Here is a 19,536-nt window from a genome sequence, read left to right on the forward strand (position 1 = left end):
GAATTTGGCTGGCCCGACATAAGCGTGCTACTAGCCAGGCCAAAGAGGCTCGCAAGGGTGGGCCATGAGCCACTCATGGGCATTACTTTCAAATTTTGACGCGAGCCTGACACGAGCATGTTGAGTCGGCATCGGTTTGTGCAATTCCAAACAAGCAAGAAAAAAGTATATAATCCATATAGGGGCGGCCACTGACACGTCACAACGCAACTCAAAGAAGCACGACCCGCCACACGTGGGTCAAGACTTCTGTTTGGTTGTTTTTGGAACTGTTGGAACGTCTTAGACCCAACACGATTTCTCCTTGTCACATTATGATCCCGACCTAATGTAGACCTGACCTATGACTACTCTACCCAAATCATTTATCAAGAAATGAGCGCTACTTAGGTCATTCACCACCATGAACAAAAAAATGTTCATCCCCCTCTTTCTACGTCTTTCTCTCTCATCATTCAATGAAGTCATGGCTCACGACTAAATTGACAGAATCATCCCATTCATAACATAAAAAAAGTTCCTTAGTTTTCACTCTCCTACTTTTTACTTTCAAATTAATATTTTTAAAGTGCTTTAAAATATGACAAGAATATCAGTTAATTGATTTCAAAAAAAAACATGACCATTAATATATATTTTTTATTTTTTTATTTGTATTTTATAAAATAAGCCATTTTAATTTGACAATACATCTTGTTACCCAATCTCCCACTACTTGGTGGGGTCTACTCTTTCTTATGACATTTTTATTTTGTTCACATATATTACAAGTTGTTCATGATAGATAAATGGAATTTTTTTTGTTTTTTATGTTAGGAACTAATTCATGTGATGATGGTGGATACTCTTTAAAAAAAAAATTAAAGATAAAAACAATGAAACATGGGCCTTCTTCCCGTTTTGCCAGTTTCAGACAAGCTATGGAAGATTAAACATTTTATGTTTAACTGCTTCTCAGGCTCAAGTACACAACTAGCTTGAAGCTTTCCAGGTCTAAGTCTTCTATCTGGGGTACGGTCGTTTACTCTAATCCTTGTTGCTTTTACTTTTAGAAGAAATAAGCAAACTTCATAAAATTTAAGTACCATATTACTCAAATTCTTAGCTGTTTTTAGCTTTTGTTTCCTGGGTAGTGGGTATATCTTTGCAAGTCGGTAGCTCATGATTTCTGGTGACTCAAACATCATTTGATGTATTGTATTGACCCACCAGCTATCTAAGCCTCATTAGTTTTAGTTAATTGAGCCTGGTTTTAAGTATTAATTAAGTATTAGATCTCAGTACATTGTGAAGTGGCTGGTAGTAATCTTATGCTTGTGGTTTGTATTTTGCATAAATAATTGGTTATCAGATTTACAGTTAGTGTAGTTTAGAATAATCTTTCATCGAAGAATGCGTTGCACAAGATTTGCAGGTTTTGTAGGAGTTTGCTGTTTACTGCTGTGCTCATGAAGTGCAAAAACCGGAGTCTTATAATCTTGATTGAATGTAATTGGTGATTTAGTGAAGTATTTCAAGGCGATGAAGAAGTGGTCTGGGGGTACCCTCATTATAATCTTGTCTTTCATTTTGGTGGTGAGGTACACCTTCTTTGGTAGTCAACCACCAAAGCAAATAAAGCAAACAGCATATGACTTCTTTAGAAACAATCATGCTAATGATTCCCAAGCACGGGAAATCAGTTTGATTTCGACATCTTCTAGGATCAATGGAACAAAGCTTAAAGAGAAGCCTCATCTTATTGATGTTGAAGGGCTTAGTGAGTTGTATAGTTCTGCAAATATGTCGAAAGAGGATATGAGAAGTTTTGCGACTTGGCCTCAGTTGCGTGATGTGTTGTTAAGGTCAGATGGACTGCCTGAAACAAGGAAAGGTGTCAAAGAGGCTTCTGTTGCTTGGAGAGAATTACTATCTAGTATAGAGAGGGAGAAAGGTTCCAAAATTGCAGATGATGGTGGGAATGTTAACAATACTAATGAAATAAAATGCCCTTTTAGTGTTAGCACTTTTGATGAGCCTGTGAATAGTAGCAGGAGACTCCTCGAGATCCCATGTGGTTTAATTGAAGATTCTTCTGTTACTCTAATTGGTATTCCAAACGGAAAGAATAGAAGCTTCCAAATTGAGCTTGAGGGTGCAAGATTGCAATATGAGCAGAAGTCTTCTATTATCTTGCATTACAATGTCTACTTGCCAGAAGAAAACAGTACAAAAAATCCTGTAATTGTCCAAAATTCATGGACTAAAGAAGTTGGCTGGGGCAAGGAAGAAAGATGTCCTGGGGGGAGGTTTACAAACTATATCCAAGGTGAGTTTTTTTTGTCTTATGTATGTCAGAATTTGTGGGACAAACCGTTTGCTCGTCAAATAGAATTGATTAACTGTATACTTATTCAAAAAAGAGCTCACTTGGCTTTTTGAGAACACTCTCCCTACTTTTCCTCTTTGGAGTTACTATCTTATTTTTGATCATTTCCATTGGTAGTTGATGGACTGGCTAGTTGCTATGAGCAACTTGTTAGAAGCACTTTGGAAGAAAATCGTAATGCAAGTCATCCTGTTAACAAGTCCGTGGTGCACACTCATGTCAGAGCTAATTTTCCATTCACTGAAGGGAGCCCTTTCACTGCTACCTTGTGGGCTGGTTTGGAAGGATTTCACATGACTATCAATGGAAGGCATGAATCTTCCTTCAAATATAGAGAGGTGGGGTTTATATTATATTTAAACATGAGCTTTTCATGATTTTATAATTGAGGTGACAAATGAAGCTGTGCATTATTATGAGCAACTCAATGTGATGACAAAAACAGTCTGTATAAATTATAACAGTATATGCTGTATCTAATGGAAGCAGAATTTGGAGCCATGGCTGGTTAATAAAGTCAGAGTGACTGGTGGTGTGAGCATCTTGTCTGGCATAGCCAAAGGCCTGCCTGTGTCCGAAGATCTTGACATAATAATTGATGTTGATCAACTCAAAGCCCCACCAATATTGAAAAGAAGAGTTCTGTTACTTGTTGTAGTCTTCTCAACCGGAAACAACTTTGAACGTAGAATGGCTCTAAGGAGGTCTTGGATGCAATATGAAGCTGTACGCTCGGGCAATGTAACTGTTCGCTTTCTTATCGGATTTGTGAGTAATGCAATTATTCTTTTCAGTAGTATCTTCTAAGCGATATACTTTAGCTGATGCTCATGAGATGTGTATATAATGTTGTTAGTGGGATAAAAGGGTAGCTTTTGCTTTTGAGATTCATACCCATTCTGCCAATTAAATTCATACTCTAGCAAGAATTGCGAGCAACAGCATGATCTTTTTCATTTGCTTTGATATATGCAGCACAAGAAAACAGAGGTAAATTTTGACCTATGGAAAGAAGCTCAAGCATATGGAGACATCCAGTTGATGCCTTTTGTTGACTACTACAGCTTGATCAGCTTGAAAACAATTGCAGTTTGCATCCTTGGGGTAGGTGGCTGCTATATATGTTTAATTAGCAATATTCACTGAACTAAGCTTGTGACGTTATCTATTTAGAATATTTACACATCTAGCAATTTTACGTATCTTACTGCTTTTAGTTCACTTGACAAAACGCTCCACTTTATTGGTTCCTGCTTCTAGCTTGGCTAGAATTCAGTAATCCCCTGCTTCAACTGCTAATCCAATAGTTATTAAACATCTTAAAAAGAAGGTGAGACCATTGTCTGCACTTTGCAACATATCTGGTTGTGTTACTCATGTCAAGGTTATGTTTGATCAAATCTGGAAGCTTTTATCTATTGTGGTGCTATATTTAGTACTTTATCAGGATCCTGAACTCTGCAAGTCTTCAGAAGTTTGCCTGTTGTTAACATCCCTCTGTTCGTCACAATGCATAAATCCGAAAGGTGTCCAACTATGATTGAAATAACTAATAGAAGATGAAATAATTATTAGTACATAGCTAATGATCGGCTCTAAAAGCAAAATATTATTAGATCTAGGGCAGTAGATAAGAAAAATCAGAATTACACTTCAGCAGTTATGTGGATGCTCATTCTCATTAAACGTGTGGGAAACTGGGCTGATAATATATGCTGGTAGTATTAGTCAAAAATCATAATTAGAGCATATATTAGAGATTGTACAAGATAATTATGAATTACTCCTATAATATTAGATAGACGTTAGTAATATTTGTGAAATGACATTGACTTGTGTGCATAGTTTGGGACCTTTTCTGCAATAGATATCCAGAGATATTATGTATTTCTTTGGGGTCTGCCTGCCAGCCACGTGTTGCTTATCTGCCAATTAGCATCCTGACAAGTGCTATCTGAACTATGGTAACTTATATTTTGGTAATATTTGCTAATATTGACTTCGAACCTCGTGCATGAGAAAGTAAAAAAGAAAATGCAGGGAGAAGGACGGTCTTTGCAGTCAATGTTCCGTTTTCTTATGTAAATGGGAAAGAAAATTTACAAGGAAACTGTTGTGAAGAATTCACTTAGGACTGATTATAAGTTCAGCAGAGTATCTATTTACAGTCTTTTCTGAACTGCAGACCAAGATTCTACCTGCCAAATATATAATGAAGACAGACGATGATGCTTTCGTGAGAATTGATGAAGTGCTTTCTAGTCTTAAGGGGAAGGCTGCTAATGGTCTCTTGTATGGCCTCATATCATTTCAGTCGTCCCCCCACAGGGACACGGATAGCAAGTGGTTTGTCAGCGAAGAGGTATAATTGTCCTTAGAAGTTTCTGGAGATCTAAATGTGGTGACTCTTATGAGTACTGCATTACCTTAACAACAATCCCTTTTGCAGGAATGGCCAAAAGATTCATTTCCACCATGGGCTCATGGTCCAGGTTATATAGTTTCCCGTGATGTTGCAAAATTTATAGTACGTGGTCATCAGGAAAGAGATCTAAAGGTATAAATCAGTAACATCATATAACAGCCAAAAACAAGCTGAGCATGAATAAATAATGAAAACTGATAGGATAAACTAAACCAAAAGAAAACAGGGGGAAGGAATAAATAAATATTTCAACTCACCTGTTTTCTTGGTTTTTGAGGGATTGTGTAGAATCTGCACCCTAGATCTTTGGTATTTGAATACTGGCACATCCTTTTTTTTATATTAGGGGTTCTTTCTGCCTTACCTTACACTTCGCGTTTTCTGTTCTTCTCTACACAATTTGAGACAATTCAAAAATCCCTGTGCAAGATATTGTTATAGTATTGTGTTAAAAGAGTTTTTCTTCAGAATGGCCTAGGATGGGTAAATCAACTACTATTTTGTTCTTCTTTTTGTTTGTTCCAGCTGAAAGGTTAGGCGAACGAATTATGGACACTAACACACGCACCCGGCGTTGACTACAAATATCATTTGTCAATATCACAAGTTACCATATCTTCTTGCCATCACACATTGCTAAACTTGCTTAAATTTCCTATCTCTACTCTCATTTCAGCTTTTCAAACTAGAGGATGTTGCTATGGGAATTTGGATTGAGAAATACAAGAACAATGGTCATGAAGTCAAATACATCAGTGATGATCGATTTTACAATACTGGATGTGATCAGGATTACATCCTCGCACATTATCAAAACCCGAGGAAGGTGCTGTGCTTATGGGAGAAGTTGCAAAAAGAACACCGGGCTGCCTGTTGTGAATAAGTCATAAAGCAGGAATCCACTTTCTTATCTTCTAAGGTTTTGAAACCAGTATGCGGCTTACATTGTGCAACTTTTGAGCTTTGTGATTCATTTTGTTATTATTTTTTTGGGTGCAATAGGAGGCACAAAAACCAGCAGATATGGATGGGAAATCTGACGATACAACCTGCAAGGAATTTCTAACTGACATCCATAGGGGTAGCTGTATTCAGAAATGAAAAAGAGTAGGCATATGCTCACTCTACACTTGTAAGTTGTAACATTTCTCTTATGTTAACAAATCGATATTAGACTTTAGAGTTCATCTACTTTCGTCCTGGTATACCTTGTACAGGTCTTCCATTTAAGGCATTTGTGTAAGAAACTGCGCTCTGTATTTCAGTCGGATGCTCAATTTCCAGTGAGCTGAATATAGTGAGTGCGAGTTAAGCTCTTCGGGATTATTTCAGTACTTGAGCATAGTGAGAAACTCATTTCTGATGTCTTAGCTACTTGAGTTGTTTTTTTACAATACCCAGATACCATTTAAACCATGGTTATGCTTGACTTGAACATTAACAGCAAGCTAAATAAAATCCTTATTGATGTCACGCTGTCAATTAAACATAAGTGCAAATTCAGTTTATGTAATTAAAAAAAAACAGTTACCAATTAATCTATGATAAATTTTCAAAAGGAAAAGATACCAATGAGTATTTTCCTCAAAAATAAGCTTCCAATGTGGTGCTTGCAAAGAACAAATTCTACACTAACTTTTATTACTTTAATCAAAGTTGAGCAAGCATATGCCCCTACAAATGTAGCGAGGAAAGCCAAAACATATAGGCGATTGTAAGTCCGAAAAATATCAGCACGCAACACATACCTTTTGTAAGTATTCGGACACAAAGGCATCAACGCAAAATTATTGAACCACTTTACGGCTCGATTTTATAGCTCAAAATCAAAAGTAATGAGATGCATATTGACAAAACATGTATCAGAGTAATTACTTTGCATAGAAAATTTATCATTGTTTCTGCCACAAAGGCATCATAAATCTTGGAAATTAGAAATTTCAGACGGCGGTAACAGATTGAGTCACGCAAACTAAATGTGGATGGGCTTGTCATAGGTTGCCATTGCAGCTTCCTTCAGAGCCTCACTCATGGTTGGGTGTGCATGGCACGTACGTGCGATATCCTCGCTTGACGCCCCATAATGCATTGCAAGAACTGCTTCATGGATGAGTTCACCAGCATTAGGGGACATAATGTGAACACCTAGAATCTTGTCAGACTCTTTCTCAGCCAAGATCTTGACAAGTCCTTCAGCGTTGTCAATTGCCTTGGCTCTACTGTTTGCCATGAATGGAAATTTACCCACACGGTACTCAACGCCAAGGGTTTTCACCTGCTCCTCAGTCTTCCCTACCGAAGCTACCTCGGGGTGTGTGTAAACAACCCCAGGGACCAAGTCATAGTCTACATGTCCTTCCTTTCCTGCAATGAACTCAACACAAGCAACCCCGTCCTCCTCTGCCTTGTGGGCCAACATAGGGCCTGGAATCACATCCCCAATCGCATGGACTCCAGGAACATTTGTAGTAAAGCGTTCATCGACCAAGATCCGCCCAGCCTTGTCCATTTCTACTCCAATCTTTTCCAGCCCAAGCCCAGATGTGAAAGGGGTTCTGCCAGCAGAAACAAGAACGACATCAGCTTCAAGAATGGTCTGCTCACCACCAGCTGCAGGCTCAAGTGTCAGCTTTACACCATCTCCTGAGGTGTCTACACTAACAACTTTGGTTTTTAGCTTGAACTTCATTCCTTGTTTCTCAAGGGAACGTTGAAATTGCTTGCGTATTTCACCATCCATGGTAGGAACAATATCTGAAGCAAATTCAACAACAATAACCTCTGAACCAATCCGACCCCACACAGAACCCATCTCAAGGCCAATATAGCCAGCACCTATCACCACAAGTCTCTTGGGGATTTCTTTTAAAGCCAAAGCTCCAGTTGATGATACAATTTTGGTTTCATCAATTGTGACTCCAGGTAGAGACTTGACATCAGACCCCGTAGCCACAATAATATGTTTGCCTTTCACAACGGTATTACCGCCTTCAATAGTGTCCACTGACACTTCAGAAGGAGAAACAAATTTCCCATAACCTTTCACATAAGTTACTTTGTTCTTCTTAAACAAACCCTCAATACCTCGGGTCAAATTGGACACAGCTTTATCTTTCTGGCCCATCATGGCAGGCAAATCAACCTCCACTGAAGAGCACTTTACACCATGGGCAGCAAAAGCATGCTTTGCTTCATGATACATGTGGGATGAATGAAGAAGTGCCTGCAAGAAACCATGCAACACTACAAAGTCTAAGATTTCGTAGATAGGGAAAAGAATAACTCGAAGAGAGAGAAATACATAACAGATTTCTTAACTCGTATACAAAAAATCCAGAAGAAAGTTATATCAGGCAGTTGATAGATAAACAGGCATAAGAAATTATGGTAATTAAAAAGGACATTTGATGTAGAGGGTTTGAGGCTGGCTACAATCAAACTCACAATTCAGCTTTATCTAATACCTTTGTTCATCAACCTCCTCGAAAAGCAAAACAAAGAACTATCGGAGGCATGGCAGTATCGAAATACAAGAAAATAGCATAAGCAACCAAATTGTTAGATGGAAAAAATATCATGAAAACTTTTCACCAACATAATCAGCATCATGGAATACGACCATTAATAATATACAAAAAGATTAGACATAACCATCCAGTTGAGCCCACAGCAGATACACTTCAAAATCATTATCTATCCCTTTTTCCAGTACAAGTGTGACAACAATAAACAACATAATCAAGACGAGAAAAGCAGAAAGAAAGCAATAACAAAGGTATGACTTATGATATGTGGGAAAAGGAGAGTTATTCTTCCTTTAGGTTGTAGATGCTTATAGGCAAGTGTAAAGCTAAATACCTACAAAATGGACTACGGACCAATCAAGATAGTAAAATGGGGAACAAAAAGGCGTGAATAACAATTACCAAAAAGGAAAGAAACTTGTGAGGCAATTGCACTGATGACTAAGAATCAAAGACATATTTTTCTTCGAATTAACCTAAATTGTGAGGCCATAACCTCATTGCTTTTAAATGAAGCGAACAGACTATCAAAGCAGAATAGAAGAACGCATAATATTGGTTATGCATATTTACGTACAAATGATAAGACAAACAAAGCTTTGCAACATGAAATCATAAAACTCAAAATGCCAACAGGTTGCGAAAAAAATGCAACATTTGAACGAATGATGACTCAATCATATACTCTGAAAGACAACCAAATATAGAAGGAAGTACATCATAATCTCCAAATAAGTGTTAAAAAACACAAATACAATACAATCATGATTATTACACACCTAGAACCTACAACCTAAAATATGAACATCCAAACTTATCCACTAATCCAACTTTATACAATTAGCAACTTCCATAAGGTCAACAGCTTAGGGCGTCGTTAAACTAGTAATATACACCAACACCAAGTCAAGGATCTAGAGCAAGGATAACACATAATGGACACAAGCAAAAGATTCACTAATTCTTCAGATTGGTAGCTATTGACCGACAATAATAACCTATCCTGATGTTTGTTGCAACTAATATTTGTAAGAATTGGCGTGCGAAATGGAAGTACGGCATAAAACTGAAATAAGAGGAAAAAAAACACAGTTACCTGTTCCTAGTTATCAAATACATGATGTGAAAAGACTACAAGAGAAGTGAAATAACATGTGAGTGATGTGACTTTCACCGACCCTAAAGGGTTCGCATCGTCCCATACTCCAAGTCAATTATGTACCTTTCAAAAATCAGTCACCGATTGGTCTTTTATAGTATTAGGCACCCTTCAATAAATTTTACTTCGAACCACATAAAGTTGTATAGTAATCTCTTATGAGCATCAAAATTGAACATATTAACAACTCCCGAAATCCCAATTAGAAGACCAATTCGGCAGTTAGATTAGCAACTCTCTCTTTTCCCTCCCAATAATATAGCAAAGGAAAACATTTTCTCAAAACTCGAAGGCGGCGATAATCAATACCGTAATAACAAGGCAAATGTCTGGAACAGGATAATCAAAACATTATAGCTAGCAAAGTCAGCAGCACCTAGAATACGCTATGCTACAATACAACTACACACAAATCATCATAAAAAGAACATGAAAAACACAATTGATTTCCATCACATATAAAATGAATCAACCAAATCTGAAGTATCCAGATGTTGAACAATCAATTACGAAATTAAAAACATCCAGATCATTTCAGCTAGCTGAAAAAATATTCCTTGATTATCATAATTCATAACTAGATCTAAAACAAAGTCTCAACAATCGAAAAGTCAGAAACCCTAAAGAAGAAGAATTGGATTACCTTAGAAGGAATACAACCAACATTAAGACAAGTACCACCTAGGGTTCCACGCTTCTCAATACAGGTAGTTTTGAGGCCAAGTTGAGCAGCTTTAATGGCGGCAACGTAACCACCAGGTCCACCGCCGATGACGACAACATCGTTTTCGTCGGATCCAGTGGAGAAGTAGCGGGAAAAGGAGGAGAGAGAAAGTGTGTAGCGAAGAGAATCGGAAGAGTTGTAGAGGTTTCGCGAGAGAAGGGTGGATTTTCTACGGGCAATGCTCGCCATCGCCATTGATGTTGTTGTTGTTGTTGTTGTTGTTGTTTTTGTAGGAGATATCAGAAATGTTAATTTGTCTTCACCTTTTGGAATTTGGTTGGTCTGTGTTTTGGTGATATGATAAAGTTTCTAATTTTTTGCGGCGGCTATGAGAGGAGACATTTGAACATCACAAACTTGCTATCAAAGAGTGATGGTCAATTTATCTCATTTTTTAATTTTTTGCTATTACTTCTAGAAAATAAAGAAGAAAAAATAAATCCCTTTTAATAAGAATATAGGAAATAAATGAAAAGAATGGTTTGAAAGAAAATATCTATAATTACATGTTCCAGTGAGCTACATTACTACTGTATACACAAAATTTCGAGTCGAAATAAATAAGACGAGAAACAAAGTAACAAAGAAATTATATTTCAATAAATGTATTGAGTACAATCTCTGTAAACAGTTTATAATGAAAAATAAACTAAGTCCTCTGATTCTGTTTCGTAGCTTGAGAGTGACACGTGTTGGTGTCGACGTGGAGTTGAATGTAGACTGACCTGTTGTCAACGTCAACCTGAGTTTGAATTTTGTTTGGGTATATTCGAATGAGGGCTGACAAAGCTTGAATCTCAGTCGAATATGTTTGAGTGTATCTGAATAGTCGGCACAATTTTGATGTGCTTGTTGACTAATTGCAGAGAGAATTCTAAGAGAATTTTATGAGCTCTTGAGAATAATGATTTTTCCGTCCTCTCAACTGAGAGATGTGAGGTCTATTTATAAGGAACGGAGATCCCTTCATGGACTTGGTAATTTATGGGTTTGGGCCCGTTTATGACTTGGAAGTCTTTTTTTACCTTTGCCATTTGACCACCTTATTCGGATTAGTAATATGGGCTAGCCCAAATATTTTAGAACCCAAATTATATTTGTTTAATTTAATTTGGATATGTTATATTTGAGTGGGCTAAATTAATTAAATTGGGCTAATCATATATATTTTAGCTTAGTAATAATCAATTTATTTTAATGTAAAACACTAATAAATTTTTAGTGTCTACAAATTGCCCCCTCGAGACAGTGTCACGTACACGATTTGAAGTGTTTAATCGTGACAAGGTCTCGAATTTGTATTTGGTTTAGCAATTAGGTGACAATCACCATGATTACTTGATAAAAAAAACATTTTTAATAGAGTCTTGAATTTTTACAACTCTATCAAGTCTTAGATTCGAGAATTTCAATTTTAATCCGGTTTGGATTTCTTTGTTATCGACTATAACAAAACTTATCCTACTAGGTTTTGGCTTTTGGTGCACCCGTTTATAAATACACGAATCCCATATTAACAAACTTGCGAGTTGCGACGCCTTTCAACTCGAGTCTGACAAACTAGTATCAAGGGCTCGTCTTTCTTCATCAGTGCAATTTCAACCTTTTTTTGTGAGTCAACGTAAGCCACTATCTCCTTTTTTTTTTTTCTTTTTTTGGAGCTTTCCTTAGACTTCCGTATAATCACTTCAGTGCAAGTATTTCTTTGATCATGCTTCTTTCTTCTTTTATTTCTTTTTGCCTTTTTTTTTCTGTTTTTTAATTTAATTAGCATGAAATACTTTTAGTATTATACTGTAACATGTAATGCTGTGTATTATGAATTCATGATGGCCAAAAAAAATTTTCTTCGACCATATGATCATCACCATGATTGATCTCTTCGTTTTCTTTTTTCTTTATATGACTTTGTTTTATTTGCCATGATGATAATCAAGGACCAAGATTACCGCAATATTTATTTAGCCTTGTGATGACTAAATCATGATTTATATCAACATAGATACTAAGTCCCTGATCATCTTGAACTGATTTGCTGCAACTTTTTTTTTTCTTTTTGTTTCATGTAACGTATGAACTAGATGATTTTAGAGGCAATGTTGTTGAAATTACATCAAGATCCTGCATCTCCAACTTCATTGATGAAGCAAGATTCACTTATTTTATCAAATTTCACTTCCTTTTTTTTTTTTTTTTAGATTTTTACCCCTTCGACTGGAGTCTCGGTGGCTTCTTTTCGGCTGACTTTCTCGACGGCGGCGGATCTCTCTCGGCCGGGTTTGTGTTTTCGAAGCCTTTGTTTTTTTTTTTTTTTCTTTGCCGGCGTTTGGGCACCATTGCCTGGTTTTTTTTTTTTTTGTTTTGTTTGATGACAGAGAAAGTTAGGTGTTTGTTTGTTTTTGTTTTGGATGGTTGAGGAGAAAGAAAATGGAGGTTTTGTGAGATTTTGTGAAGTTTTATAACTCCATATATGGAGTTTTGAGGACAGCACTGTTTCTGACTAACATTTTTTTTTTTAGTTTGTTTTGATGGATAATTTTGTTCTTATGACATCATGATCAGGAACATTCTCATACGTGTTAGTGAAACTAGTGTATTAGGAATTGCTTTTGTGATTTTGTTATTCTTTTTCAACAGTCTGGATTTTTGACATATTATGTTTGACTTGCAGTATATCAGATTTTACGAGATACTGAACTTCTAGACTATCTTTGGAGCGTTGCAGGAGCTCAAGACTAGTGATGCGATGATTTTGTTACACCCTTTTTGTCTAGAATATATTATCTGTATATTATTTTTTTTGCATGTGTACCCGTGTATTTTTTTTTTGTGTATGACAGGTTCACTTGAAGATGAAGACGAAGGCGGGGATTCCGTCATGATGGGCCACATGTTTTTAGCACTGTGAGCCTGTCAGGGGTGTTATTCATATGTCTTTAGCACTGCGACACTGACACCTCCAGACAGTCCCTTGAAGACGAAGACGAAGGCAGGGATTCCGTCGTGACGGGCCACGTCTTTAGCACTGTGAGCCTGTCAGGGGTGTTACTCATATGTCTTTAGCACTGCGACACTGACACCTCCAGACAGTCCCTTGAAGACGAAGACGAAGGCAGGGATTCCGTCGTGATGGGCCACATGTCTTTAGCACTGTGAGCCTGTCAGGGGTGTTATTCATATGTCTTTAGCACTGCGACACTGACACCTCCAGACAGTCCCTTGAAGACGAAGACGAAGGCAGGGATTCCGTCGTGATGGGCCACATGTCTTTAGCACTGTGAGCCTGTCAGGGGTGTTATTCATATGTCTTTAGCACTGCGACACTGACACCTCCAGACAGTCCCTTGAAGACGAAGACGAAGGCAGGGATTCCATCGTGATGGGCCACATGTCTTTAGCACTGTGAGCCTGTCAGGGGTGTTATTCATATGTCTTTAGCACTGCGACACTGACACCTCCAGACAGTCCCTTGAAGACAGTCAATCTCACCCTCGAGGTATGTTGTCTAACCCATGATTTTTTGTTTTGTTAAATGATTGTTCATTAACCCAAGAATTGCTTTTGTTTTGATGTCGTCCTTCACTGTTTGCATTCTTGTGGGCTAGGAGTTAGAACTTTTTTGGTGTGTGTGCAATTTAAACTCTTACTTGGGAGTTCAAATTTTCTTTGTCTTTTGCTTGGATATGCAGTTTACACTCTTGCTTAGGAGTTAGATTTTTTGGTGTGCAGTTTAGACTCTTGCTTGGGAGTTAGAATTTTTTGGTGTGCAGTTTAGACTCTTGCTTGGGAGTTAGAATTTTTTGGTGTGCAGTTTAGACTCTTGCTTGGGAGTTAGAATTTTTTGGTGTGCAGTTTAGACTCTTGCTTGGGAGTTAGAATTTTTTGGTGTGCAGTTTAGACTCTTGCTTGGGAGTTAGAATTTTTTGGTGTGCAGTTTAGACTCTTGCTTGGGAGTTAGAATTTTTTTTTTTTTTTTTTTTTTTTTTTTTTTTGCTATTCACAGTTTATACTCTTGCGGGCCAGGAGTATTACAATTTTTTTTTTGTTTTTGTTTCGCCGTTCACAATTTATACTCTTGCGGGCCAGGAGTATTACAATTTTTTTGTTTTTATTTCGCCGTTCACAGTTTATACTCTTGCGGGCCAGGAGTATATTACAATTTTTTTGTTTTTGTTTCGCCGTTCACAGTTTATACTCTTGCGGGCCAGGAGTATTACAATTTTTTTGTTTTTGTTTCGCCGTTCACAGTTTATACTCTTGCGGGCCAGGAGTATTACAATTTTTTTGTTTTTATTTCGCCGTTCACAGTTTATACTCTTGCGGGCCAGGAGTATTACAACTTTTGTTTTGTCGTGTGGTGTGGCTGCACTCGAGTAATTTTTATGTTACCCTAGCTGCCTACGTACTTGTAAAATGTCAACAAATTGCTTTTACAAGATCAAGCCAACGTAGTTCAAATGCACGTATGTTTCTTTCAACATATGCAGTTTATCCTCTTGCTTAGGAGTTAACGATGTTCTTACTTTTCATGAGTAGTAGCGCTTCAGAAACTTGCCGTTGATAGGCCCCACCCGTAATCCGTCAGCGTCAACAATTTTATAGGCCCCATTAGTGTACACCTCTTTGACAACGTATGGACCATCCCATTTAGAACTGAATTTACTTCCCGTCTTGCGAGATATAATGATGGGTCTCTTAATTGCTAGGACCATGTCTCCAACTTGAAAGGAGCGAGGTCGAACTTTCTTATTGAAAGCGCGCGACAGGCGAGCTTGGTAGCACTCAGATTTTTGTTGTGCTTGGAGTCTTTTTTCGTCAAGCGCCTCCAACTCAGCAAGTCGGAGTTTATCATTTTCATCAGACGTCAAGCCTTCCTGTATGGCAATTCGCAATGATGGAATTTGAAGTTCCAGGGGGAGAACTGCCTCAACGCCATACACCAACGAGTATGGGGTTGATTGTGTTGCTGATTTATATGTCGTTCTGTATGCCCATAAAGCTTCCCCTATTCTTTCATGCCAATCACGTTTGGACTTGGGACCACTTTGCTCAATAAACTACAAAGTGTCTTGTTGAACGCTTCAGCTAAACCATTCGCAGGTGCATTGTACATTGATGATCTATGTTGTGTGAATTTAAACTTCTCACATAAGTTTTTCATCAACTTATTGTAAAATGGTGTTCCATTGTCCGTGACAATTCGTTGGGGTACACCATATCTGTAGATGATGTGAGTACGAATGAAGTCAACAACATTTTCTTTTTTCACTTCACGTAGGGGATGGCTTCTGCCCACTTAGAAAAATAATCAGTCGCTGCCAAAATATATGCTTGTCCAGCAGATGACTTTGGTGTAATTGGGCCAACTACATCGAGTCCCCATGCTTCAAATGGCCAGGATGCGACTGTGGGGTGCAATGGCTCTGGAGGTTGATGAATGAAGTTAGCGTGAAATTGCAGGCTTCACATTTCTTTGCATAGTCCATGATATCTTGTACCATGGTTAGCCAATAGTAACCCATTCTTTTAATACAATCATGTAGTTTGGGACCTGAGACTTGAGCTTCCTCCATGGTTTGTTTTGCTTCTTCATCTCCAGACATCTTAACCAAAGACCATGAAAGGATCGTCGATAGAGAGTCCCCTTATAATATATAAATCGTGAGGCTCGACGACGAATCTCTGTCTTATGTTTTGGATCACTTGGCAATTTTTCATGTTCCAAATAATCGATAATTGGTTGACGCCAATCTTCTTTGTCGATTTGATAGACAGAGATTATGTCGACTTCTTCAGCATATTCATCAACACCATCGTCATCAGGAGTAACAACCCATTGTTTGCAAACGGGTACATACATTTTTCTTCTGCCCCCAGTGCCAAAGTGGCTGCAAGCCCAGCTAGCGCGTCAGCCATCTTGTTGGCACTCCTTGGAACATGTTCTAACTTGACGGTATCGAGTTTGTCAAGCAATTGTGATGCTTGCCTTTGACAAGGGATTAAATCATTCTTTTTGACTTCATATTCACCTGATAGTTGTTTTAGGACCAATTGGGAGTCCCCGTGAATGTCTAAATCTCTAAGTCCCATTTCGATTGCCATTTGGAGGCCTATTATGAGTGCTTGGTACTCAGCCATATTATTGGAGCACAGTTGAGTTAGCATAAAAGAGTATGGCAGTATACACTTTTCTGGAGAAATGAAGACAACTCCAGCTCCCGCACCGTCATGACGAGCGGCACCGTCAAAGTACATTTTCCAAGGTGGGAGTATTTCAATGAAAAACACGTCTTCACCTGGCAAATCATCTGATATCTCCCATTCTGCAGGGACTGGGTGGTCCGCGAAAAAATCTGCTATCGCTTGCCCCTTGACAGCCTTTTGCGGAACATACACAATGTCATATTGTTTCAGAAGCATAGCCCACTTTGCAAGTCTGCCAGACAACACGGGCCTTGAGAGAATGTATTTTATTGGGTCAGACCTTGAGATGACATGAACTGTTGTGTTGCATGTAATGTCTTAATTTTTGGATTGCAAAAATCAAAGCAAGGCAAATTTTTTCAATGGGGGAGTAATTCAATTCAGCACCCACCAAAGTTCGGCTTAAATAATAAAGAGCTGTCTCCTTACGATCTTCTTGCTCTTGAGCACACATTAGATCGCTCCTGCGCCGCGATATAAAGAATGAGTGGTTTCCCTTTTATTGGTGCCCCCAAGACGGGGGAGAAGACAAATACTTCTTGATACTTTCGAAGGCCTTTTTACATGAGTCATCCCATTTGAATGGGGCATCCTTTTTCATGAGATGACTAAAAGGATGACATCTGCCTGCCAAATTGGAAATAAACCTTCGAATGTAAGCGAGACGCCCTTGGAGGCCACGCAACTCCTTGAGGTTCTTAGGTTCAGGCATCTCTTGGATGGCCTTAATCTTTGCTTGATCAATTTCAATGCCCCTGTGCCTGACAATGAAGCCTAGAAACTTTCCTGAGGTGACGCCGAAAGCGCACTTGAGAGGGTTCATCTTTAATTTCCATTTTCGCAATCTTTCGAAGACTTGACGAAGGTCATGTAAATGATTCTCCTTCTTCTTAGACTTTACCACCAAGTCGTCTACGTAGCATTCCACAATTTGATGCATCATATCTTCGAAAATTTTCTGCATTGCACGCTGATACGTAGCTCCGGCATTTTTCAAGCCGAAAGGCATAACTTTGTAACAGAATATCCCTTTAGGGGTACGAAATGCAGTTGCTTCTTGATCTTCAGGAGCCATGTGGATTTGATTGTATCCAGCAGTACAATCCATAAATGACAAAGCCTCATGACCAGTGGTAGCATCAATCATGATTTCCGTTACGGGGAGTGGGAAATCATCCTTTGGACAGCCTCATTAAATCGCGGAAGTCCACACAAACTCGTAACTGTCCATTTTTTTTCGTACTGGCACAATGTTTGCTATCCAAGTAGGGTACTTGACTTCACGAATAAATCCTGCATCAATGAGCTTGTTTACTTCTGCCTCAATTTCAGGAATTAGTTCTGGCCTGAAACGTCTTTGAGATTGCTTCTTTGGACTGACACCCTTTTTGATGGCTAAACGATGGACACGACTTTCGGGTCGAGTCCTGGCATCTCCTTATAGCTCCATGCAAATACGTCTTTATAGTCAGAGAGTAACATGGAATATTTTTGTTCTTCTGTTGGGTAAGAGAAGCGCTGACGTAGACAGGGCGGCTCTTCTTGAGTTCCAAGGTTTAACTCTTTTAACTCATCAACGGTGGTTGCCCCCCATCTTCAAGAGTTTTAGGAGCCTCATCTGTTTCCATCTCCTCGTCACTTTCAGGAGCCTCATGCCCTGTGATATGGTTTGAAGAAACAAATTCAACATCCTTTTCTTTTTCTTGACTAGGCGAACTCCTTTGATTTGTTAACACTATGACACGACCTTTGGCTTTCAAAGGTGTATGTTCAATGATGTCTACCACCTGTGTACGCCTCATGCGAGATGGAATAACACTTTGAGGTGCGTCCTCGCCTTTGACTTCATCTTTGCTTCTTGTGATGCGACTTAGTACCGACCGTCTTGGTTGTTTATCAATTGAGGTCGATGCGCCAAGACGTTTAAAGACAGATGCCTTCTTCTTAGAGAATCGAGAAGCTTGTAAGGGTGTTCGTGTTTTTGGTTTCACACCTTCATTTAGCTCATGTCCACCAAGTCTGTCAAAAACCGATGTATGGTTCTTTATGACAGGCGACTGTATTCGATCAAAGACCGATATTTTTTGCTGGGTCGCACCTTCTTCACCCTCATTTTCTTCGACTTCCTCCGCAGTAATATATTGTGAAGAAGAGGTTGTCCCTCTACGCCGTGCGGAAATTTTGATGGGTGTTGGAGCTTCAAATCCCAAACCAACTTTAGTCGGACGTACCTCAACGCCATATTCTTGTAATCTCTTTGTGTGTCATTGATTCCATGAGGCTTAACCTCAATAACATTTCCCATGGACGCTGGATTTTCGAAGTCATAACCAGAGTTCGCCAAGAGCTTATAAGCGTTTGGGTCAAATTTACCCTTGTTAAGCCATTTTCTCCTAGATTGATCAACAGATTCCGAGTGGCTTAGCAATTTGATTGTGGTTGGCTCTAGGCAAAGGAACAACCACTTCTTGCTTTAAACATTGGAGAGTAGTCTCATCTACTCCTTTTTCTTCCTTTGGATCTACTTTCATGACCTGATGCCCTGCAAAAGGTGATTCCCCTTCCTTACGACGTGATTTAGGAATATATCGCAAAACTGGAGTAGTTACTGAATTCTTCATTGCTTTAAGGGGTTGAGCAACAACTTCTTCTTTTACCTTCTCCCTGTATTTTTGTTGTTGCATCTCAGTGGTGGTTGACTCCCTAGAGCTTGATGACGATGGAATGTCACCATTTTTGTTTGTACCCCTTTTCCCCGTTGAAGGAATTTTAGATGGCAACATTTCACTCGAGGGTTCTTCATCTTCAAAAAACTTAGCATCGGCAAAGTACGAATCTGTCATGCTAAAGGGTTTTACATCTCCATTTATTTTCTTCTCTCCTCCTCGATAAAATTTCAGACATTGATGAAGGGTTGATGCGACCACCCCATTTTCGTGTAACCATGGTCGTCCAAGCAACATTTTATATGACGTCTTTGTATCTATGACATGGAAGAGAGTAGATGATGTTAACTCTCCCATCACAAGGTTAAGACGTATAGCCTATGGCACGCTGACTGTTCAAATTGAACCCCTGGATCATTAGACGACTATCAGAAAGATCTTCCATAGTGATCCCCAAATCAATCAT

The 19,536-nt window shown here is 38.7% G+C and overlaps 4 protein-coding genes across 9 annotated transcripts; 1 reads left to right on the forward strand and 3 right to left on the reverse strand.

Moving 5' to 3' along the window:
- The first annotated feature begins 805 nt into the window (after positions 1–805).
- LOC104889140 (hydroxyproline O-galactosyltransferase GALT3) lies at positions 806–11,821 on the forward strand. Of its 6 annotated transcripts, none has more exons than XR_008968776.1 (8): positions 806–2,308; positions 2,486–2,706; positions 2,858–3,136; positions 3,344–3,472; positions 4,554–4,730; positions 4,818–4,925; positions 5,470–5,925; positions 11,669–11,821. XR_008968776.1 is itself a non-coding variant. In XM_010674293.4 (8 exons), exons 1-7 carry the CDS (start codon positions 1,522–1,524, stop codon positions 5,674–5,676), a joined length of 1,908 nt encoding a protein of 635 aa, XP_010672595.1. In that variant the 5' UTR covers positions 806–1,521; the 3' UTR covers positions 5,677–5,712; positions 5,796–6,130. The 6 variants fall into 6 exon arrangements, 3 of the variants coding, with proteins under 3 accessions (XP_010672595.1, XP_010672593.1, XP_010672594.1); XR_002039546.3 differs by lacking the exon at positions 11,669–11,821 and adding an exon at positions 6,011–6,130; XR_007272614.2 differs by lacking the exon at positions 11,669–11,821 and adding an exon at positions 6,059–6,130.
- Positions 6,570–10,546, reverse strand: LOC104889141 (dihydrolipoyl dehydrogenase, mitochondrial). The gene is made up of 2 exons (XM_010674294.4): positions 10,120–10,546; positions 6,570–8,016 (listed from the first exon to the last, which is right to left on the reverse strand). The coding sequence occupies exons 1-2, from the start codon at positions 10,393–10,395 to the stop codon at positions 6,766–6,768; spliced, it is 1,527 nt and encodes a 508-aa protein (XP_010672596.1). The 5' UTR covers positions 10,396–10,546; the 3' UTR covers positions 6,570–6,765.
- A 2,905-nt stretch (positions 11,822–14,726) lies between the features above and the next one.
- LOC130590774 (uncharacterized) lies at positions 14,727–15,803 on the reverse strand. Its single transcript, XM_057393324.1, has 2 exons — positions 15,699–15,803; positions 14,727–15,257 (listed from the first exon to the last, which is right to left on the reverse strand). The coding sequence occupies exons 1-2, from the start codon at positions 15,801–15,803 to the stop codon at positions 14,727–14,729; spliced, it is 636 nt and encodes a 211-aa protein (XP_057249307.1).
- Positions 15,804–15,978: 175 nt separating this feature from the next.
- Positions 15,979–16,620, reverse strand: LOC130590775 (uncharacterized). Its single transcript, XM_057393325.1, has one exon. It carries the CDS (start codon positions 16,618–16,620, stop codon positions 15,979–15,981), a length of 642 nt encoding a protein of 213 aa, XP_057249308.1.
- Positions 16,621–19,536: the final 2,916 nt, after the last annotated feature.

Source organism: Beta vulgaris, chromosome 3, assembly GCF_026745355.1.
Source record: "Beta vulgaris subsp. vulgaris cultivar EL10 chromosome 3, EL10.2, whole genome shotgun sequence".
Taxonomy (NCBI): Eukaryota; Viridiplantae; Streptophyta; class Magnoliopsida; order Caryophyllales; family Amaranthaceae; genus Beta; species Beta vulgaris.

Excerpts from the sequence above, each read along its gene's own strand:
- LOC104889140 (XM_010674293.4), top strand. The coding sequence starts at position 1,522 with ATGAAGAAGTGGTCTGGGGGTACCCTCATTATAATCTTGTCTTTCATT. Across the intron at positions 2,309-2,485 it reads GTTTACAAACTATATCCAAG|TTGATGGACTGGCTAGTTGC; the intron begins GTGAGTTTTTTT and ends TTCCATTGGTAG. Across the intron at positions 2,707-2,857 it reads CTTCCTTCAAATATAGAGAG|AATTTGGAGCCATGGCTGGT; the intron begins GTGGGGTTTATA and ends TAATGGAAGCAG.
- LOC130590774 (XM_057393324.1), bottom strand. The coding sequence starts at position 15,803 with ATGTCTGGAGATGAAGAAGCAAAACAAACCATGGAGGAAGCTCAAGTC. Across the intron at positions 15,258-15,698 it reads GTTACTATTGGCTAACCATG|TTTATTGAGCAAAGTGGTCC; the intron begins GTACAAGATATC and ends GACACTTTGTAG.
- LOC130590775 (XM_057393325.1), bottom strand. The coding sequence starts at position 16,620 with ATGCTTCTGAAACAATATGACATTGTGTATGTTCCGCAAAAGGCTGTC.
- LOC104889141 (XM_010674294.4), bottom strand. The coding sequence starts at position 10,395 with ATGGCGATGGCGAGCATTGCCCGTAGAAAATCCACCCTTCTCTCGCGA. Across the intron at positions 8,017-10,119 it reads TTGGTTGTATTCCTTCTAAG|GCACTTCTTCATTCATCCCA; the intron begins GTAATCCAATTC and ends GGTTTCTTGCAG.